General features: G+C 34.8%; 3 protein-coding genes across 5 annotated transcripts; 2 read left to right on the forward strand and 1 right to left on the reverse strand.

Annotated features, from left to right (window-relative positions):
* Positions 1-1175: 1175 nt before the first annotated feature.
* Positions 1176-9572, forward strand: LOC147390070 (cellulose synthase-like protein E6). Its single transcript, XM_086457496.1, has 8 exons — positions 1176-1517; positions 3006-3324; positions 4906-5046; positions 5143-5274; positions 6421-6633; positions 6768-6992; positions 8025-8372; positions 8904-9572. The coding sequence occupies exons 1-8, from the start codon at positions 1234-1236 to the stop codon at positions 9447-9449; spliced, it is 2208 nt and encodes a 735-aa protein (XP_086313622.1). The 5' UTR covers positions 1176-1233; the 3' UTR covers positions 9450-9572.
* A 948-nt stretch (positions 9573-10520) lies between these two features.
* LOC147390071 (transmembrane emp24 domain-containing protein p24beta2-like) lies at positions 10521-14762 on the forward strand. The gene is made up of 5 exons (XM_086457499.1): positions 10521-10691; positions 11323-11532; positions 13196-13382; positions 13483-13590; positions 14457-14762. Exons 2-5 carry the CDS (start codon positions 11323-11325, stop codon positions 14588-14590), a joined length of 639 nt encoding a protein of 212 aa, XP_086313625.1. The 5' UTR covers positions 10521-10691; the 3' UTR covers positions 14591-14762.
* Positions 14763-15668: 906 nt separating this feature from the next.
* Positions 15669-21719, reverse strand: LOC147390072 (PPR superfamily protein). Of its 3 annotated transcripts, XM_086457490.1 has the most exons (6): positions 21469-21719; positions 17722-21095; positions 17582-17630; positions 17106-17486; positions 16479-16665; positions 15669-16395 (listed from the first exon to the last, which is right to left on the reverse strand). In XM_086457490.1, exons 1-2 carry the CDS (start codon positions 21638-21640, stop codon positions 17836-17838), a joined length of 3432 nt encoding a protein of 1143 aa, XP_086313616.1. In that variant the 5' UTR covers positions 21641-21719; the 3' UTR covers positions 15669-16395; positions 16479-16665; positions 17106-17486; positions 17582-17630; positions 17722-17835. The 3 variants fall into 3 exon arrangements, with proteins under 3 accessions (XP_086313616.1, XP_086313615.1, XP_086313618.1); XM_086457489.1 differs by having other exon boundaries at positions 15670-16665; XM_086457492.1 differs by lacking the exons at positions 15669-16395; positions 16479-16665; positions 17106-17486 and having other exon boundaries at positions 17581-17630.
* Positions 21720-22912: the final 1193 nt, after the last annotated feature.

Consider the following 22912-nt stretch of genomic DNA (forward strand, 5'->3'; position numbering starts at 1 on the left):
TTGGATTTTGTATCAAAAATGATCTTGAAATTTACTATTCTTGCAAGGTATACATCAATTGAGTGTCTTAGTTACCCTATCAGGTTGAGTTACAAAACCATTACACTTACTAAAAATAAAGTCACACAACCATAAATTAAGTTCGATGGTGAAAAATAATATTTTTTTTTTCAAAGTTCATATAATTTTGTTCTTTACAATCAAGTGGCATCAAATCATATTTTTGGATGCCATAAGGTGATGTTGTTGGATTCCAATTTTCAAAGTGTATTTATTGCACTTTAACTTGCTCCCTTAAAGGTAAAAGTTAACAAAATCCTTGGATTATCTATTTATGACAACAATTCAAATTATATTACAGAACTATTTTACATAAATTATTTTTGTTAATATATTATCATAATTTGCTAATTGGGGAATTTTGAGTGTGTGTGTGTGAGTGTTCAAAGAATGAGAAGAAAAAAAACTTGGACCAGTTCGTAGACTTGGATATAGGGCAATGTCGATTGTTAAGTTTTGTCGTCTCTTCCAATCTCCATTCGCATTTTCTTGTTCTAAAGCTATAAAAGTCATAAGCATGTGGGGCCATGGTTTTGGGGATACCGTGCTATTCCAACAAATCAAGCTATGCTGAGAGAATAGTATGTCTTTCAGTCTTTGTAAATATAGAGAAAGTCATCCTAAAATGCCACATTTGAACAATTTAACACTTACTTTATTAAATATTGAGTCCACTCATTGATGAACTACACCCAAAAGCATACGGAACTTTGAAAGATCTTTAGTCCTATTTACGTAATTTAAGAATGCTCCTTGAATTTATTTTTGGATATTTTCAGTATCCTAGTGTTTTAATAGAGAGTCATTGGAGTGACCTCAGGTTGAAATCTCATATCACACTTTTTGATGGGAAAATATACAGGAATCATTGAAAAGCTTTTATGGTTTCGTATACTTCCACGTCAAGAAGTGCGACTTATCATTTATAATAAAAAAAATTGATGACTCTTATTATTGATTTATTTGATTAATTTGGGTGAAACTTTAATTTATTAATTTAATCTTAAAGGAGGTGTGTCTTTAATTTTTCAAAACATTCATCAATTATTAATCAAATGGGCACTTTCGTTCTTTCCACATATCTTTGTGTATAAATAAGACACACACACACACACACACAAAAGAAAGATAGAAAGATATATATAGAGAGAGAGGGAGAGATAGAGAGAGAGAATGGTTAGAGATGGTGGTGAGGGAGATGAGTATCTTCCTCTATTTGAAACAAAGGAAGCAAAGGGTCGGATCGGATATCGGTTATTTTCGTTGTCGATATTTGTTGGTATTTGTTTGATATGGTTTTACAGGGTGACTCACATACCCGGAAATGGAGAAGGAAGATGGGCTTGGATCCTACTATTTGGAGCGGAGTTGTGGTTCAGTTTGTATTGGGTTGTTACCCAGTCTGTTCGCTGGAACTGCATCTATCGTCACACCTTCAAACACAGACTCTCTCAAAGGTAATACTCGTAAATATTGACCTCTCTAGCCTCTCCGTGTTTATATTTAAGAGAAAACATATACTTGGATAATTATTTTAAAGGAAAATTGAAAATTTCTCAAAGCAATAAATTTTAATTTCAAAAACAGTAATTTACATTTTTTTTTTAAATTAATATATTTTAGTTAAAGTGAAGAAAAAAAAATTATAAAATATGTTTTTCTAATCCTTACTAAAATTAAAATGAGAAAAGTATTAATTGTTTTATAAAATAGAATTTATTTTACTTCAACCAAAATGTTTTAACTCCAAGCAGGGGCGGAGCTAGGATTTTCTTGTAGTGGGGGCAAATTATGATTGGTTGTATAATTGAAGAACTTGAAGATGAATGATTTTATGGAGAAATTATGAGGTTTTTAATTAGAAGTTGAAGAAAATGATATTTAGGTCATTTCCAATTTATATATGAAAAGGCCTGTCAAGACGCAATCTCATCAACAAAAAAATTGAGGAGGAGGGGGGGGGGGGGCAAAAATTGGAGGGTGTGTGGGCAAATGGGGAGAGAGGTGAGGGAGTGAAAACAAATGAGATTTGTAATTAGTTGAAAATATAGGGGTGTCTCAAAGTTCCATGGGGGCAATTGTCCCCACCGGCTCCTTACTAGCTCTGCCCTGACTTCAAGTAGGATAATTTAGTGTTTTCAAATTAAAATGAATAACTTACTATTTTCCTTAAAAAAAAAAGAATTTCCATGATTTATTTTATACCTTAAAAATATTCAAAATATTCAAGTTATTTTTAGTCATTTAATGAAAAACATGGTGTTAGAACTCGGTTTCACGTCTCGTCTCGTCCATGGAGGAGACAATTCATTTAACTCTGATTTACATTGATCTGTTTGTATATCTTTAAATTAAAATAATTATAATTTTTTAATAAAATTAGATATATTAAAAAATATTTATTGACAACATCATATTATATATATATATATTAAATATTTAAATTAAAAAAAATTAATTATTTTATCCAAAATCCTACTTGACACCACCGAGTTTCACTAACTTTGTTGAGATTTTCAAAATATTGTATGAGACATCTCGTTTATCTCACAAGATGATGTGAATATTGAGATATCATGTAAATCCATATCGTTGTTGAACGAGACTGACATGACTCGAACGAATTATCTTAGTCTCTGACGTGATTTAAATCCATGATGAAAAAAGAAAGGCATCAATTCTATTCTAAAAAAATGGAGCTGATTTTTTTTTTTTTTCAATTGATCCAAGACTTTGAAATGCATGTTTTAAATTTAAACAAAGTCATTTTAATTTTTCTTTAAGTTTGTCGCCGTCTCAACCTTGTAAAAATTGTTTAAAAAAAAAAAAAATGCTACATAAGTTTTACTTTGGTGAGAATCGCTTCTTACTTCTTTAACATTAACTTAAACTCTAAAGTCCTTGCATTTGTTTTGTAATTCTACTATAATTATATGTTGGGACAGATATGAGAAGGAACTGCCAGGTGTGGACGTATTCGTATGTACAGCGGATCACACGATAGAGCCACCGATGATGGTGGTCAACACTGTCTTATCGGTTATGTCGTACAATTACCCACCGGAGAAGTTAAGTGTGTACCTCTCCGACGACGGTGGGTCAGATCTGATGTTCTACGCTCTCTTAGAGGCCTCTCATTTCTCCAGGTATTGGATACCCTTTTGCAAGAAATTCAACATTGAGCCAAGATCTCCGGGGACTTATTTTTCAGCAAAATCTGACACAAATGGTCTTGTCGATTCCAAGGAGTTGTCATCCATCAAGGTAAGGGTTCTCTATGTACAGACATACGTGCTGTCCTCAGCCCTCTCGTCACGTATGACTCAATGACTGGTGCGTGGGTCCCTTACTTTTAATTTCTGACACACCCCCTAAACCACTATTCACATTTTTAGAATTAAAAATAAAAATAAATTTTTTTTAATAATAATAATAATGATCTTTATTTCACTATTCATCTTCTTCAAATATTAATCATGTCTTTAATGTTTTACATAAATGTCATTCTTAATTTTCTTTTTCAATAAAAATATGTTTTACATATAATTTTTGTCTCTTATTTATTTTTAATTCTTATGATTCAATATTTTTAATTCTTTTTATTAAATATTTATAAAATATTTTAAACTCAGATTTAATCAATTGTTCAATTAAATTTGACAAAAAATTATAATAAAAAATCAGTTTAATATTAAATATTCATTTTTTTAAATAAATAAAAATAATTTAAATGTATATCTTTATATTTTTCTACTAAGCCCAAATTTGATTTCTCATACAATTGGTGGATTTTTATTTAAATTGGAGTGTAACAAGTAAAGTTACGTTGTCAATAGCATTTTTTTTCTTTTTTAAATATTAACTTGGGGTGTAACAAGTAAAGTTGGATTGCCAATAACAAACTTTATATATTTAACTTGGGGTGTAATAAGTAAAGTTGGATTGCCAATAGTAAGTTTATTGTTTTTTATTATGTGAGTAGTGAATTAGAGATGTAAATAGTGATTCTGAGGTTGGGTTGGAGTTTGTTCAGGTTCGGAGGAGAGAATCATCTCTAAAATGTGAGAATATGCCAAAATCCTAAATTGTTGGTATCTTTATGTAATCTAGTTAACATTTTCTTACATTTGTCATTTTAAACCTAACATTTAACACTTTATGGAAAACCTAGATTTCTTTATAATAAAAAAAATTCCATCATTCTTTTTGTGCGGTAACAAGGTGGTCCTTGTGGTAGTGGGATAGGCTTTGGTCCATTGGGCTTTAACCAACCTTATCCGACAGGACTCCTGGACCACATGCATCATCTCACCTTGTCACATGAAGCCATTAAGTAGTCACTTTTTGGTGGAGGGGCATATAAAAATTTGAAGTCACGACTTGGAGAGCACACCCAGTCGCTTCTTACCATCTCAACTAACCCCAAGTGGGTAATTCCATCATTTTCTTCTTTCCCAAAAATCTTGTTTTATTGTTCTTTCCAAAACCAATCATTTTCAAGTTCTTCAACCTCTTTGGTAACCTCAATCTATTCAAACTTGTCTCTAATTCATTGTTTTCCACCTTGCCTTAACCCATTATAGAAAGTCCTAGTATTTTTCTAACCCAAGTTTTATCTCTTTACTCTTCAACAATAACCCTATCTTTCCTTGTAGTAGATAAAATTTTCAGTTGAAAGGTCAGGGTTAAAATGGACACCATATCTTTGGGATAAGGTTTGGTTGTTGCCATGTCTATTCTTTAAAAGGGTCCTGTTAAAGTTTCATAAACCTTGATATGATGTTTGGATAACAACTTTAGTCTAAAGATGATGAACACAAAGAACGTTTTCTTTCGATTTTTTAGAAATTGTATGAAGAAATGGAGCATCAGATTGAAACTGCAACCAAATTGGGTAGGATTTCTAAAGAAATTTGTGCAAAACATAAAGGATTTTCTGAATGGGATTCGGTTTCATCGAAACGTGATCATCAAACAATAATTCAGGTAATCAATTAATCCTACATTTTAATTTACGTAGACACATTTTTATTTAAAAAATTATATTTTATTATGACTTCTGTTTTTTTGTATTTTCCTTAGATATTAATAGATGGAAGAGACCCACGTGCGGTGGATATTGATGGACGTGCATTGCCGACTTTGGTATATTTGGCACGTGAGAAGAGACCCGGACACCCTCATAACTACAAAGCTGGAGCGATGAATGCATTGGTAATGCGTATGAGAGCCAACACAAACCATAACACAACAGGATAAGGCTGAAGTAACACTAAAGTGTACATTCTGATGTGGTGGTGCACACATAACCATAGATGTTTTTCATCGAAATATGAATAAAAATCATCGATGGTTATGTGTGCACTACCACATCAGAATGTCAGAATCGATGCACATTTCAATGTTACTCCGGCACGATTCAATCCAACACATTTTCTATATATAAAAAAAGAGTCAGTGATGAATGCACATGATTTTGGTATGGGGTTGTGGACACGGCTGACATGGCAAGGGCATAGAACCATAAATCTTTTTCATGAGGATACATAGAAAAAAGATGCAAGATTATGTGCCCTTTTCACATCAGCTGTATACCAAAACCGCCGCGTGCATTCATCATTATTCATATATAAAAAAAAAGGTATCAACCTCATAATTACAATTTGTAATGAAAAAGTCGTGATGACTTTTTGCTTTTTCGAAAAATTAAAATTCATCTTCTTTACAAATAATAAATTTTAGGAGAGATGACTCATTTAAAGTTTAAACTAGAAGACATACTTATATGGAAACTTGAAGAATTTTGTTTGATATTTATCAACTTTAAAAGGTAGGAATATCTACAACCACCGACAATATTCTCAAAAAATGGTAAATTACCATTTCATGTGGTGAATATGGGAAAATTCCCAATTTAGTACGCTGTTCATTTTAATTCCCAAAACATGCTCCGCATGATTTGGAATTATTTTTCAGAGAGATTGGCACTTATAGAATAAATACCAATGATCTCGCCGTTAAATATCAAGCAATATTTCACTTTAAAATACCTAATTTATCAAGTCACGATATCGTTATCTCATGTTTTAATTTTTTACCAGAGAGATCGTAACTTTTTGAATAAATACCTATGATCTTACTAATTTTAACAAAAGTTGTGCATGTTTTGAGAATTTTCCTAAAAAACAAAAAAGGTAAAATAAATCAGTTTGAGACACTTGCAGGTACCGATAGAATATAATAGAATCGATTCTGATTCCAATATAAATGAGTATCACTTGACACTCCTAAACAAACAAATATGTTGTCTAACATGCATGATATCATCAACAATTCAACATCATATATTATTTTGTGCAGTTAAGGGTGTCATCAAATATAAGCAATGGAACGATAATCCTTAATGTGGATTGTGATATGTACTCGAACAACTCAGATTCGGTGAGAGACGCACTGTGTTTCTTCATGGACAAAGAACAAAGTAATGAAATTGCTTTCGTGCAATTTCCTCAATGCTTTGAGAACATCACCAAGAATGATGTTTATGGTGGTTCTTTGATGGTAATTAGCGAGGTGGGTACTTATTCTTAGAGCATGTTTAAAAACTAATTAAATAAACTTTTTTTCATACAGTATATGTTAATTTGGAATATTTATACTTTTTTTGTTTCTCATGTTTTGTGTGTGGCTTTTCATATATAACAAAGGTGGACCTTCCTGGTTTGGATGGTTGTGGAGGGCCATTATATATTGGTACGGGTTGTTTTCACAGGAGAGAAACTCTTTGTGGGAGGAAGTACACCAAGGACTACAAATCTGAATGGAAGGGAAGTTTTCGAAGGAAAAGAGAGGAAACTGTGAGTGAATTAGAAGAGTCATCGAAGATCCTTGCAAATTGCACTTATGAAGAGGGTACTCAATGGGGAAATCAGGTCTATCTCTCTCTTTTACACTGCTCCCACACACATCCCAAGATATATTATGACAATTAAAAGCCAAATATTTGGCCAACTGTCATCAACCTCATCAAAAATCAGCTCATTCCGAAACTTCTAACCCCATTGTAAGTAGTTTACAAAAAAAATGAACAGCCCACAATTCTTCAATTTGTAATGGGGTTATATCCTCACTAAAAATCAGCCCATTCCAAAACTTATAACCAATATAAGACAAAACATGTTAGCCAAATAGTTGGTTCTTGATCCTAACCCTTAACAATAAGGAAAACGAAAATACTTGCCTTCTCAGCCCATGGGTTGAGACTGTCGGGACGAAAGGAAAATGTGTCTTAATTTCTAAAAGATCAAAACTAATCTCTAGGAAATCTACCTTTTTCCTCAAATGCTAACGGTCATGTTGATGGAGAATCTCAACCGTGGGTTTAAGCCGGAAAATTCCTTACAATAACGACCTTTAGCACTTTGGCCCAACAAAAATAGGTCCCTTCTATGTATCATATTTTGTGGAGCCATAGACATTACTGATCTATAAAGATTCATTATTAATTAAGCAAGGCGCAATTTCCATGGGTTGAGCTCCACACTGAATTAGGGGGAATTGCAAGGGGACAACACACCCGTGCTCAGGTCCAGGAGCAAAACCCCAATCTAAAGGATAATTCAATACTTTTTGCGATGATAATATGCTAAGCCTAATTGGTTAGGGGTATATAATTAATGTCGTTTTTTAGTAGAAAGAATTGTACTTCTCTTTTAGCAGTGTGAGCATAGTAAAATAAGTGTGGGTTTGTGGTTTTCCCTTAATTTAGGAATTTGCACATAAATTAGTGTGTTGTGATCGATTTCTTGCTTGTTCTCTTCCATTGATTTCGTATCCTAATATTGTGGGTTGGAGAAATTTCAATACTACACATGTCAAGTTGTTCCCGGTGCAATTCTTAGTCCACGACACTATGTGATCTTCTTTCTAATGCATATTAAAAAAAAATGAATATGGATTTACAGATGGGATTAAAGTATGGTTGTCCAGTTGAGGATGTAATAACGGGGTTATCGATTCAGTGTTTGGGCTGGAAATCTGTGTATTTCAATCCTGTGAGGAAAGGCTTCTTGGGTATTGCTCCTACAACATTGGCTCAGACACTTGTGCAACATAAGAGATGGTCTGAAGGCGATCTTCAAATCTTGGTATCCAAGTATAGTCCCTTATCTTATGGGCTTGGAAGGATTAAGCCTGAACTTCAAATGGGATATTGTATCTACTGCCTATGGGCTCCTAATTCCATTCCCACATTATGCTACCTCATTGTTCCACCCATTTGTCTCCTTAAGGGCATTCCCTTATTCCCAGAGGTATGTCTTATCTTCCTTTCTAGCACATTCTTTTGGACCTATTAATGTTTTGCTGACCTTGCCCTGGATCTATACATCAAATTAGCTTGTTTGGTGATTTTAGCTATTGGATTTGAGTGTTTTCTCACAAACTCGTTGTCGTGGCTCTTGATAAAGAAATGTTCAATTCCAATGCCTGGAAATCACAATCAAACTGATTGTAGCGTGCAGATCCACTGAGGGGTGGGCTAGAAAGATTAATTCGATAACCTTGGGCTATAATTACATTGTCTGACACATAAAATTCAATGCCATTGCACCATTATAATAAATCACTTAATTTTTAAACTAAAAAAACTTTTTTTGTACAATTTTATGAAAAAATTCAGGTACTAAATTAAGGTTGCTAATCTCTAATCCTTGTAATGATCATTAGCATGACACTAATAGACCAAAAAACTATGGTATAAGAGGTTGCTAATGTCTGATATATGCATGCATAAATACAAAAATTCTTACATGAAGGCTAACATCCTATTGTTTTCCCATTAGATTTCAAATCCATGGTTCCTACCCTTTGCATATGTGATCATCACCAAATACGGTTACAGTTTAGGTGAATACCTTTGGTCGGGGGGCACAATCCAGGGTTGGTGGAATGAACAAAGGATGTGGATGTTTAGGAGAACAACTTCTTACCTCTTCGGCTTGATCGACGTCATCTTGAAATTACTAGGGCTTGCAAACTCAGCATTTGACATCACATCCAAGGTGGTTGACCATGGCATCTCCCAAAGGTACGAGAAAGAAATCATGGAGTTTGGGACATCATCTCCCATGTTTACCATTATAGCAACACTTGCATTGTTCAACCTTTTTAGTTTGGTTGGATGGATCAAGAGAGCGATCATGAACATGGAAACTAGGCTGTTGGAGTTATTCTTCTTGCAAATTCTTCTGTCTGGGATTGTGGTTGTCATCAATCTACCCGTGTACCAAGGGCTATTCTTTCGCAAGGACAATGGCAGTATACCCTCCTCTCTCACATTTAAATCAATTGTTTTAGCTATATTGATCTATATGTTATCCTTGTATTAGATTACATATCGCACAATGTGATATTGTAACTAATTGATTTAGTACCTCTTCTTATCTATCTTAGCCAACCCCAATCTTTGGGATAATGTTTCAATGATAATGAAGACTTATGATTGATCTTCACATGTGGAGTGTTGAAGGCTATGATGTGCTTGATTCTTTGATGAAATTATATAGAAACCAATAACAACACTGATATTTGGTGTTTAGTTCACTCAAGGGGTTGGCCCAATGGCAAGCCGAGCCTTGGTAAGCTCCACAGGAAGGTTAGGTCAAGTGTTTGAAATCCCACGAAGCTATGAATTCCTTGGGGCCACCCTCCAGGGTCCGGTTGACCCTTAACTCAACCAGTTGATTAGGGGGGGGGGATGGGGGGGGTATGAGGTCTATCAAGAATTGGGCCAATTATGGTGGGCCTGGGCTGAATCAGTGTTTTGTAGACCACCTCTTTTGATTAATCCATAAAAAATCATGGATTAAGCAATCCTAAAGATGCATGATGTCAGCGATTTCTATTTCTATAGTTTAAAAAGTCATGAAGGCTGGCCAAACCAAATTTCATAATGGGCCAACCATAGCTTTATGACAATCAGACGGGCGCAATCTAATACCAACTGTTAGTATTGCAGGACGCTAAAGTATAAACAAGGCCCACTAGAACTAGATTGATTGATTAATCAAGGCCATAGAAATCAGTAAATCATCTTTAAGACAGCCACATCTGAAATCATACGATCCTGATTTTCGAAAGAGAGCAGTTATTGCCACATCAACTTTTAGTAATGCCACGCCAATTCGTAGTTAAATTACCAAATAGTTGCACTTAGTTGATGTGGCGTTAGTAAAATTTGGTGTGGCAATAGTGGCCATCTAAAAGCTTAATGTGGATACAAAGAAAAACGTCTTAACTGGCCCACGATATTAGTGGTCCAGATGTTGTGTGTTTTGGATCGTCGATTAGTGGGGTAGCCCTAAGCTATTAGGACAGCTGTACGGTAGATTCTTAATTTGACGTTGGCAAACATAGGAAGTCAAACCCTTGTATTATATAAGTACAAGCGAAACCTCTTCTCATAGTCATAGTCCACTGACTCTCTCGTTCAAGTTTTTGCAACTTGTCTAATTATATATTATATATATTTTAAGGGTTTCGAAGGAAAATATTTTCTTCTTTTTCTGACGTTTCGTTCGATTCGATCTGAACTCTTACAAGAATTCTTCTCAGATTCTTCAAATTGATAGGTATTTCTGTTATTCGATTTCTCGTTTTTCCACCAAGTGGGATGATTTCGTATTATTTTTATTTGATTTACAAAAGCGAGATTTATGAACATCAACACTACTTCTGGTAATATTGGATTCATTAATCGGATTCTGCTTCGTTTGTTTGTTCGATATCTTTAAATTAGTCGCGAAATTGTATGTAATTCTTGTTAGATTTTTTTAAATAATCGTTTCGGTTCTTCAGTCTCAGAATTCTCCACGATCGTTTTTATTAACTTCTGAAACTTGGACTTGCGATTTCAAGAATAGAAACCCTAAATTTCACTATATTAGAAGATTAGTCACGAATACGAAATTTATTAGGAGTTTCTAATTTCTTGATGAATATATAACTATTGTAATTCTTTATTTATTATTATTTATTTTTTTCTAGAAACAAGCCCTAATTTTCGTGAAAAGTTTGTGATGGTATAGTATCCTTTAATTTACATGAATATGATTTATTATTTTTCTAGCATGAATTTGTTTAATTTACAAGTTTCTTTTATCTTACCAACCTCTTAGTGCGTTTAGTTTTCTGTTTTGTGTGGCAGATTTGTTGGATTATTTGACGTGAAATAAAAATTTTTGTTTTTTTTCAAATGTACAGATGGAATTTTGGTTGTCAAAATTTGTAATCATTGTAGTAGTGGCGCTCTTGTCAAGCCTGCCATCAGCAGTTGGGATTAGATTTGTGATCGACAGAGAAGAGTGCTTCTCTCATTCAGTTCAATATGAAGGAGATAATGTACATGCTTCTTTTGTTGTGATTAAAGGTGATGCACCATGGCATCATCGTGACGATGGCGTGGATCTTGTGGTAAGTCTTATCCATCCCCAAGGAAGTATTTGTGGAGATATTAATATAAAATAAAATAAAACGTTACAAACATTTAGATTCTTAAAAATTGTTTATATTGATACGAGGAAAACACCAAAACCGATCCACCTCGGTTGACTTGAACTAGTTTTTGTATGAGTCATTGAGGTCATGGTTTTAAATCTCGTCTGATACGTCTTCCACCAACATGATGGATAGACAGGTCAAATGTATCGGATGAGATCTAAAATTATAGTTCATTTTTCTCATTGTTGAACGAGACGGTTCAAACGTATCGGAAAACTCTTCCGAGCCGACTTGGTCTTGTTCATGAACGAGACGAGATGTCAAAACGAATTTTAAAACTATGATTGAGGTAGCCAGTTCACAATGGAAAAAATCATTTTGAGCCATCCAAGTCCAAAAGATAATTTGCTCAAGTTATCACGGACTTGTTTCAGTTTCTAAGTCCAGGATCCATCCTCTATACATTGATTTATTTAGTTTTTAAACACAACTATGTTTTAGTTTTTAGTAATGTCTATAGAATTGTATTCTTTTACTCGTCATATTTTTCTTTTCCTATTTTTGTTTGAAAAAATACTGAGTTAACTAATTCTAAAATATTGTGTTATAATAAATATGTAAGGATGTATCAATGTGCCAAGCTTCTTAAAGACATTTCTAGCCTTTTGTACCCGTTTCAAACACTAACACATGTGATACACGTTTCATGTCCTTGTTAAGTAGGATTATCATCATAGGCTTATCTCAAAAAATTGGGGTCGGCTGAACAAATCTTTTTCCTCCATTCAATTCTATCAAGAACCATGTCTTCACGTCCTAGCATGAGCTGAATGAAATACATGATTAGAATTCTTTGCAGGTGGTGATGGCTTTTTATGCCAATTGCAAATCCGATGTAGTACTCCTTTATCCGTGCTTGGGTCCAGATTTGTAGAAAAAAGAAACACTGCATAGGCGTCCTTGTTACATGGGATAGTTTGACAAAATTTGAGAGGATTAATAGGAAAGAATTCAAAGAAACTATATTCGAAGCATGGGAGCATACTAAGTTCACTTGGTAAAAAATAATTAAGCTAAAATGGATTGAACTTAGGCATTGACAACCTTAAAATGAGGAACAGTCCTAGTCAAAGTAATTTTGGAGGTCTTTGAGTGGAGCTAGAAGGTTTATTCTTAGAAACATATGAGGCTTTCTTGTTAGAGGGAGGCCATGATTAAGAAGTTCTACTAAGAATAAGATAAAGGGTATCAAGTGTTTCAGAAAAAGAAAAAACTTTATAGAATAAAAAATTGAAGAACTTTGAGAGTTGTTCATATCCTACTCTGAAATTCATAGTATATCTTCTTTTGTTGTCAATAGCTTCCCAAAAGTTGGCCTGATAAGAAAAAGGTGTTTTTGTACCTGGTATGCAAATGACGTGTCAGTGGCATCCATGCAACAAGTTTTGATTTAATTTCTTTAATATCACCATCATAGTTGAGTTAGAAAATTTGGTTGGCAAAGTTTCAGAACCTCTCTGCTGGCCTGGGAAACATGTTATGCTTGTGCTGGGGATTTCTTTTGATTTTGAACTTGTACTGCTCCTTATTTGCCTGTAAATACCACCATTGATTGAAAAATGTTCAATATTACCAGGTAAAAGGACCTTCAGGTGATCAAATACACGATTCTCGTGACAAAACTGAAGAGAAGTTTGAGTTTGTGGCTCACAAGAAAGGCCTCCACCAATTCTGCTTCACTAATAAGTCTCCATATCATGAAACCATAGACTTTGATGTACATGTTGGCCATTTCACATACTATGATCAGCATGCAAAAGATGGTAAGCCATTTTGTTTACTGGGCTCTATATTTTGGGCTTTTGTTGATCCCATAAAAGTTAAGAAAATAAACCCTGTGGTAACTTATCTGAATCTCTGCAGAGCACCTCAATCCCTTGTTGGAACAAATTGGAAAGTTAGAGGAAGCTCTTTACAACATCCAGTTCGAACAACATTGGCTCGAGGCTCAAACTGCTCGCCAAGCACTGGGTATGTATTAAAACTTCATAATTTCTTTTCTATTTATATGAGAACACATCCATTGCACGTCAAGAATTTGTTTCTCTAAGGGCCTGATGTTTACCAGATAAACCTACAACTCTGGATTCCTGTTTTTTTAACACACATTTCAAATTGGTATTTTTTGTATATGTTCATGGCCTGAATCTATTTATAAATATATATATAAAGTTTGGTAATTGCGTTGATATCAATATTATTGATTTTTATAAAGTACTCCCTACTTTTAGGTGTACCATGATTTCCATCCTTTCTAGGAACTAATACTCCTGCTTTTCGAAAAAAGTGTTGGATACTTCAGATTTTTTATTTTTCTAGCTCTATATGAGGAATCTTGGGTGATGGCTTACAGTTAAACTATTAATTTCTTGGACTCATATTTTCCGCCAGAACTTAGTTTAAATTTTAACATTCTGAAATAAATAATGTGACGGCCCCCAATCACTGTTATAAACATGGTATTTCAACTTGATAATTTTTAGATTTCAAACTTTCAACGACAATTGTTTTTGCCATCATTGCCATAGGTGCATGACATTAGTGACATTGTGGGGCATGAATGCTATAGTTGTGTGTCAAAAACCACCCTTTTGTGTTGAACTTGCATCTCCATACATATTGTTTCAAAACCTTTCTTCAAAGCCTAGTTTTCTGTCAGGTGCCAATGATAGTGTTAGATTCATGCACGCACTATGCTGGCAGAGTAGATTAAATATATTTGACTTTTAACTTGGTGCTTTAAGAATATTTGTCCTTGTTACAAGTAGAATTGATGAGTTTCTTCCAATTGTGAGTAAACGTAACTTCAAACCATATTCTTTTGATTGTGTTGACAGTGAATGAAGGAATGAGTCGACGGGCAGTCCACAAGGCAATGTTTGAATCAGTAGCACTCATTGGGGCTAGCGTTGGTCAAGTCTACCTTCTGCGTCGCCTGTTTGAAAGGAAGCTTGGCACATCCAGAGTGTAGTTTTGGATTTGCCATCTGGTATTATTTATATAGGGGTGTAGAATTTAAAAACTGATTTAGGTTTTCCTTCCCCCATCTTTCATAGTTTTAACAGAATAACATAGTTTTGACTTTTGAACTTGGTTTCAAAACATGAAACATCTACAGAAGCTATTTAAATCAGTTTATACCAGATTTTGATTGCTGACTGTTTTAGTAATTAAAATTAATATGGGTATTATGGCTTAAGCAAAATATTCAAAATCTTGGCATCTCAGATAATATCATACTTAGGGAACGGATACTCCTTGTGATCTCCAAAAAAATGGATCCTTAAATGTGTTTGATGGAGTGTGTATGTGTGTGTGAAATGTTTTCAAGTAATAGAAAGATGTTAAATGGGCATTGACACTCCAATATCATAGTGGTGTTAATAATGAATTACATTATTAAAAGCATAATAGAAATTTTAAGTTAAAATAAATGTAAACATAGTGGTTAAATGACTTATTAGTTTTAAAAAAAAAAAGTTATGAGGGAGCTTTTTAGTTTGTTCCATGTTATTGCAATTACTCCAGATGAAGAAGTTAGAGAGAAAAGCGAAAGTAGTTTCTCATCCTTTATGAGGGGAGGAGTAAATCTTGGACAGAAAGTTGAAGACATTTAGGCGTGTTTGGTTGCAAGGAAAATATTTAGGAACTGGCATTTGCTAAGCAAATGAGGTACTGGCAAATCTTGGAAGATCATGTGGAAAATCTAGCATCCAAAAACATTTATCTGATGCCATTTTAATTTTAAATTTGAGAGTTCAATAGTTCATTTTTGAAACCGCGACGTCCAAAAAAAAATTTTATTTTTATTTTTATGGATCTGAGTTTTTTACATGAAATTTAGAGGACTATGGTGTTGGATTGCAATTTGATAATCTATTTGAGCTCAATGATATTTAAGGAAGGTGTTTCTCTTTTTCTTTTTCTTTTTTCTTTTTTAAAATTAAAAGGATTTATTTGTAGTTTAAAATACTGATTAAAATATTTTTTAATATTACATAATAATAAAATATTTTTTAAAAGTTTTGAAAACTAACCTCCTTATTTATAGGGTCATTAGTTGCAATTTTATTTTTTTTACCAAAATGACATCACTTATATCAAAGAATTTAAGAGACCCAAATTCATGTGCGTGACAAATCATTTTCCCTGCTTTTTGTATTTAATTTGCACTTAAAACACGGTAAATTCAAGTTTTCCATGGCAAACTATTTTCCTGAAAAGTTTACCATACAATCAACCATGCCCTTATTTTGGCTTCTTGCTTATGCATGAAGCAATTCTAAAGTCTACACCAATGGGCATTTGAATATCAAAAGAGCAAGAAGCGAAGTCCAAATGCTACAAATCAATAATATGAAAAATAAAAATATCACAAAAATACAGTAAGTGGTCGCTCAAACGTCTACGAGTCTAGGAGAAATGATGCAGAGTTCTGCTTTTTAAATTATATAAAATATTCTCACCGTTTTTATATGCCAAATTGACCTGAGCTGATCATCTCATTATAGCCATTTATTCTACATACATGTTCTATTTTCTATTTTCTATTCTCTATTCTCTATTCTCTATTTTTTTTTTCTTTTTTAATTTCCATTTTTCTATAGATACATAATCATATTGTTCATACATAAACTTTTACAACGCTCATCAAAAGATGAAAATAGATCAGATGGTTGCAAGTCATCTAATTAGGCTGATTTCTAGGGGAGCTCCTACATGGAGCCCATCAGCTAGATGAGCCAAACCAGTTGCATGTGATCATGAAATCTCATCCTGCAACCAGCACAAAATACAATATCATCTTTTATGACAGAAAATATGCAGGCAGGGAAGGATACCTTATAGCCTTGTAGTACCAGGAACCATAGACGTGCATCAGTCCTGACCATTCAATTGGTGGGCCACAGCCTGATTTGGCTTGATCCAATGACCCGCACCTTCTGATGGGAAATACAAGCTGATGTTAAAGACATTGCCTCCGTCAACAGCTGCACACTACTGATATGGCTACATATGGGCTTCTTATACTTTCAAAATTGGGACCTATAACACCATGTAATTTTCGATCAACCAAAGCATTATCCAAGAACATAAAACCTCCAAACTAAAAGGCTTTTTTAATTCACAAAAACTTAATATCTCGTCCGTGGGTTTTGGATGGTTTGTCGTTTTGATTTGTGATTCAAGTTAACCAACAATGAAGACAAAGGTGGTTGAATCTTTTACTGCTTAGAGTGATTACATGACAATGCCAAGAAGAATGATATAATCACAAAGAAGTAATATTCTAAGTTATGTTTCCTCGGGCTTTTATAACAACAATACATGTGAAGTTCTTCGAACTTTCAGCTGTGTTTCAAGATTAAACAACCCATATACAAGAAAGACGCAAGTAAAAGCAAATATATGAAAAAGAAAATCTTAGCCATTGAAGAGCTGAATTGACCTTAAAAGCATAATAGGACCACTAGAAATTAGCTCACCAGATATTCAAAGAGACGCTTGTGGAGTCCCTGCCTTCTGCAATTTGCCGGGGACTTTGGAAAGAAAGAAATCGGAGAGTTTTCAAAGCAAAGTCATCAGATATTCAAGCGATCAACTTGGCGGCGTTAGGCTGCATCTTTTTTTGGTCCAAAGTTTTTGAGGAATTTAGAGGGGTTGGGTTTGATGATTTTGTAGTTAAATGGGACAGGCCGGGTGGGCAATCTTCAATTACAGTAGGTGCTTCATAATCTGTCGTTGCTTTCTTGGTCACCTCGCCCACCTCGCTTTACTCAATAAAATTTTTGGCTTATCAAAAAAGAAATTAACTGACCAGGCACACTTCACCACCTATTTGGGGCCCTCATCAAGAAGTTTCATTCCTGGAAACCAAAAAATAGGACCAAAGTTGCTTCTTAGTACTTATTATTGAACAATTCTTCTACTCACAAGTTTTACAAAAAACTAAATCACTTACCACCATTAAAACCTGAGCTAATGCTTCTGATAGTGTGGAAGTCTTTCACCTGTTGAAAATGATAAGAATGAGTGATACAATTTGAACACGGATAACAATGAATAACAGATTTAATGCTTTCAATATGACATGTGACACACCTCTAATAGAGAATTCCAATTGGTTAAGCCTTGGAAGGCTAGAAATCATCCTCATCTGCCAATAGGCCTTGAAGCAAAGTGAGTGCAATAATGTTGTGAACCAAGCTTTCCTACTCATTTTGTGGCACTATTTTTCCTTCTCCTGTTTCTTAAGAAATTTAATCTCCCCATGGCATTCATCAAGCGCTTATGCAAATCTTGGGTGCTTTTATCCAAAGTGATCAATCCCCTCTCTTGTATATCCATCAAAAGCATTTCACCCTTACCAATATCATTTTCCTTATAAACAGCATCGATGAGGACAGTATAAGTGGTGATATTAGGCCAAAGACTCCTTTGTTTCATCTCATCGAATAAGTCAAAGGCAGCAGCAACATCACTATTAGCGCAAAGGCCCGTAATGAGAACATTGTAAACAACAACATCAAGCTTCACACCATAGAGTTCCATCACTCCTCTCAGCTTCAAACATTCCACAAGCTTCGCTTCTTTGCAAAGTCTGTGCATTAGAGTTGTAAAGGTAGCAATAGTTGGGACCAGTCCCATCCGAAGCATCCAATCAAGAACCAGCATGGCTTCTTCAATCTTCCCACAGTGGAGAAGTCCTCTGACAATAGCACTTTCGGCTACATTATGGGGTAGTACACCCAATGCCTCGATCTCATCTTTTAGCCTAAATGCTCCTTGTATATCTCCCACTCTACACATACCATTAATCATAGTAATATAATGTCTACATGTAGGAAGGAATCCCTTCTCCATCATTTCATGCAAAATCATATGAGATTCTCGAAATCCACCTTTTTTGTTGATTCCATTAATAATGGTGTTGTAGGTATCTACATCAGGTAGCACTCCTAACCTACTCATACCGGTAATCAGATCAACAGCTTTGCTCATCTCACCATTTTCACTGCAGTTGGTAACAAGCATCTTAAATATAAAGTGATCAGGAATAATAGCTCCCATTATCATCTTTTCTAGAATTTTAACCCCAATATCCAGCATACCACACTCGCAAAATCCAAGAATGAGGGCTTGGTATGTTAACTTGTTGGGAACAAAACCACTCTTGATCATGGTCTTATACAGGGTAAAGCATTTGGATAACAACTTTTTCTTAGAATACCCATGTAAAAGGATGTTATATGTTACCAAATTGGGGCACAAACCTTCAGACTTCATTGTGGAAACAAAATAATTATCTACCTTCTTCATTTGTCCCAACCTTGAATATCCATCTACAATAGCATTGAATGAAATGATATCAGGGCGAATGCCTTTCCCCAGCATCTCTTGATACATATAGGAAGCAGTCTTCACTTGACCTTCCTTGAAAAGTGAGTCGATCAGACAAGTGTACATGGCTTGGTTTGGAAATAAAATCCTCCTCTCCATCATTCTTCCAAACAGAATAATTGCAGCAAGCGTCTTTCCCTTCCTACAAAATCCATCAAGAAGAATTGAAAATGTGTAAGCATCAGGTAAGATATTACTTTGGACCATCTCATCAAATAGTACCATTGCTGCCTCCAACTTCCCAGCTTTGCAAGCCTCAACCATTAACGTGTTGTAGATGACACTATCTATGGCACAAGGAATATCACGAATTTTTTCCAAGAACTTCTTTGCCTCATCCCAGTTTCCCCCCTTACATAGTCCTTTTAGCAGACTTCCATATGTCAAAGGACTTGGATGACAACCACATTTAACCATTTCATCAAACAAGGAAAACGCTCTTAAGCCATCACCTATATTTCCATAACCATTTATAATACAATCAAAGCTAATGGAGTTAGGTGCTAGGCCTATCCTACTCATGTGCTGCATGAAATCCTCCGCCTCTACCAACCTCCCTACTCTACAAAGAGAAGCAATCAGTGTATTACAGGTGATGAGATCCACATAATGGCCCTCACGATTCATACTTGCATAGATGTTCATGGCTGCCTCTATACTTCCCTGTTTGCAACAATTGTGGATTAATGTAGAGTATATGATGGAGTTGGGTAAAACGCCTGCTTTATGCATCTTGCCAACCATATCCCTTGCACCTTTTATCTTGCCCACTTTGCAGAGTCCATTTACAAGCACGGAATATGTGACAACATCAGGATTCACACCGGCTTCAAGCATTCTGTCAAGCAATTGCAAAGCCTCGTCAAGCCTTCCATTCTTACAGAACCCATCGATCAACATTGTGTATGCTATAGGGCCAACAACCAGACCATTTTTCTGCATCCTGTCAAGAAGACATCTGGCCTCATCCAACTTGGTAACCTTGCAAAACCCATTCAAAAGAGCCCCATAACTAACTTCATTAGGCCTTAGTCCCACCTTTTCCATTTCATCCAAAAGTTTCAAAGCTTCTTCCAAAGTCCCTCCTCGACAATGCCCATCAATCAAAGCATTGTAAGTAATACAATTGGGCACAAGATTAAAACCCAACATCTCGTTGAAAACTCGAGTAGCAATTCCTATCTTGCCTTCCTTACAAAACCCATTAACAAGTGTATTGTAGGTGACCTCATTGGGTGATAGCTTCCTCTTCCTCATTTTCTTCAATAATAAATAAGCTTTAGCACTCCTGTGATTTCTACACAAGTTGTCAATAAACATGTTATATGTACACACATCCGGTTCAATGCCTTTGCGACCCATACGATCAATCAGCTCGGAAGCTGTCTTGTACCTCCCCTTCTTGCAATACCAATTAAGCAGAGTATTATAAGTAACCGTTGTCGGGACATAACCAGTTTCTTCCATCTTTCTTAATAAATAACCAGCTCTCTTGAGCTTCCCTTCCACACAAAGCAAATTTAACAGTATATTGAAAGTGGCCACATTAGGACAAATCCTCTTTGCCAACATCTCTTTGAAGAACGACCAAACGGACTCCACTCTACCCTCCTTCGATATGGAAGCTAGGACAGCATTACAAGTATAAACCGATGGCTTGAACCCTCGACCACACAGCAATCGAAACATCTCTAGAGCATCTTTAAGCATTCCTTCTCGAACATAAATCCTAATTAAAAGGTCGAAAACCAAAGGATTCGATTTGCAAAATGGGTATGAATCCATAAGAGCCTCAAAGAGGGAACGTGATCCTATACCCATATGAGAGAGATGTTTCAAAATCCATTTAGTGGGTTCGTACATCCTAGCTTTAACAAGTATGTGGGTTGTAATGCATAATATGTGGGTGATGTGATCGAATTCCAAACCAGGTTGTCGGATAACCCAGTTGAGAAATTTCAAAGCGAGTTTTCCGTGAACTGTTCTAAGAGAAGCCAATCTGTAGTCCATCTGATTCAGAGACTCCCATCGATGAATGGTGAGGATTGTATAGATGCTGTTCTCAATGTCTTGGGCTGTTTCCAAAAGTAAGAGTTTTGCATACTCAGAACACAAAGGGAAAAAAAAGTAAATAAAAAACAACTAGTTTCATGGAAGAACAGAGGAGATAAAAGCGTTCTTTTTTTTTAATGGTGAGGATTGAGTAGATGCTCTAGAAGAACAGAGGAAAAAAAAGTTCTTTTTTTAATGGTGAGGATTGTGTAGATGCTGTTATTAATTTCTTGGGCTGTTTCCAATGGTAAAGTTTTGAAGATTCAGACCATATTACACATAGATATAGAAGAAAAAAAAAACATTAAAATAAGTTGTTTCATTGAAGAACAGAGAGAAAAAAAAAAAGGTTTTTTTTCTTCTTTTTTAAGAGAAATTGAGGAGATTTAAGCATACCTGAAGTGGGATTTGTATCCCATTTTTTGCACTTATCATCATCTAGTGATCGTTTTCTGATAATTTTAGAGAACCCCATGTTAGAAAACGGTCTAAATTTCGAGATTTTGTGTGAAAAAGAAGAAATTCTCTTAGCTGCTGAAGAGAACGAAGATGAAAACATCTGTGACATATTATTATTTACAGAAACAGAAGCATTTTCTAGCCAAAAAGAGTCTTGTTCGGGTACGAAAACGAATGAAACCAAATGAACTGAGCGAATGACGTAAATGTCCTTACCTTCTCATAATATTACAGAAGCGATATATAGGACAGGAGAAATTACCAAAACGGTTATATTTGACTATATATCGTATGAAACCAAAATGAATAGAGCTTTGCTACTTGCTATGAGTCCTGTGGATACCAAATTCGAAAAAAATTATTTGATACTTGATCCAAGGGTGATTTCTTACCAATAGATTTTTTATTTCTACTTTGTTGGTACTTGGATCATGTGGTAATGAGTCACCTAAGATTTTATTTTATTTTTACAAATAATCCTAAAAAATTTAAAGAATTACTCAAAGATACTGAAAAATCTTTATATCTGAATTGTTAAGTTATCAAGCGGAAATCCTGTTTTAACCTGGTCACCTGATTCAGCCGACTCCAACATCAAGTGTAGTTAGTCAGGGCCTACTGAATTGAATAGAGAGCTCTCCCTGAGAACTAGACTCACTCGTGACGGAACTACACGGAATTCAACTACACTTTCAGGTACGGACCGTCAGGTTCATCGACAAACGCTTTCTTTCAGAACCTCAAATCATGGGTAATTCAAATAAAGATAATTAAAAAAAAAAAAAAAAAATTGAATCGTAGAAATTCTTATTTGACATGCACCACAAAAATAATGAGATGCTTATATGTATCAAGTCAAGAATGACTTGAAATTGTCATAAATTGAAATAAAGATAAATAATGTGGTTTGATGAATTAATTAATAAAAAAGTTCCTATACGTTTTTTTCTTGGGTTCATCTTTGATGCAAACCAACCAAAGGAAGAAGTTCCAGAGTGGAACAAAATAATGGTGTAGGATCTGGCTACGATACAAAAACAAGTTAAATAAACCTAGCGATGGTGCTGAAACAAATTAAATCAAAATGTCCAGATTTTAAATTCTTGATTGAGGTGATGATTTTGGTTAGCTTAACTCTCTTAACACCAGAAGAACCGCCCATTTTCCTTTTTGGCCATTTTCATAGATTTAGATTAAACAAATGCAGAATCAAGATTTAAAATCTCGTGCGGAAATACTTCGATAGGAGAAAAGTTAAAACAGTGTCAATCAAATAATTCCAAAACATTCAAAGTTTCGTGCAGATCTCAACCGAAATCGAACTGTTCCACCATGAAAGCGAACTAAGTCATAACACATAAATGAGAGCAAGCATTAAGAG

The sequence above is a fragment of the Akebia trifoliata genome, chromosome 11, assembly GCF_017979445.1.
Source record: "Akebia trifoliata isolate Shusen 1 chromosome 11, ASM1797944v1, whole genome shotgun sequence".
NCBI classification, from domain to species: Eukaryota; Viridiplantae; Streptophyta; class Magnoliopsida; order Ranunculales; family Lardizabalaceae; genus Akebia; species Akebia trifoliata.

Excerpts from the sequence above, each read along its gene's own strand:
- LOC147390070 (XM_086457496.1), top strand. The coding sequence starts at position 1,234 with ATGGTTAGAGATGGTGGTGAGGGAGATGAGTATCTTCCTCTATTTGAA. Across the intron at positions 1,518-3,005 it reads AAACACAGACTCTCTCAAAG|ATATGAGAAGGAACTGCCAG; the intron begins GTAATACTCGTA and ends ATGTTGGGACAG. Across the intron at positions 6,634-6,767 it reads CTTTGATGGTAATTAGCGAG|GTGGACCTTCCTGGTTTGGA; the intron begins GTGGGTACTTAT and ends TATATAACAAAG.
- LOC147390071 (XM_086457499.1), top strand. The coding sequence starts at position 11,323 with ATGGAATTTTGGTTGTCAAAATTTGTAATCATTGTAGTAGTGGCGCTC. Across the intron at positions 11,533-13,195 it reads ACGATGGCGTGGATCTTGTG|GTAAAAGGACCTTCAGGTGA; the intron begins GTAAGTCTTATC and ends CAATATTACCAG. Across the intron at positions 13,591-14,456 it reads AACTGCTCGCCAAGCACTGG|TGAATGAAGGAATGAGTCGA; the intron begins GTATGTATTAAA and ends TTGTGTTGACAG.
- LOC147390072 (XM_086457490.1), bottom strand. The coding sequence starts at position 21,640 with ATGTCACAGATGTTTTCATCTTCGTTCTCTTCAGCAGCTAAGAGAATT. Across the intron at positions 21,096-21,468 it reads GGATACAAATCCCACTTCAG|CCCAAGACATTGAGAACAGC; the intron begins GTATGCTTAAAT and ends TTTTGGAAACAG.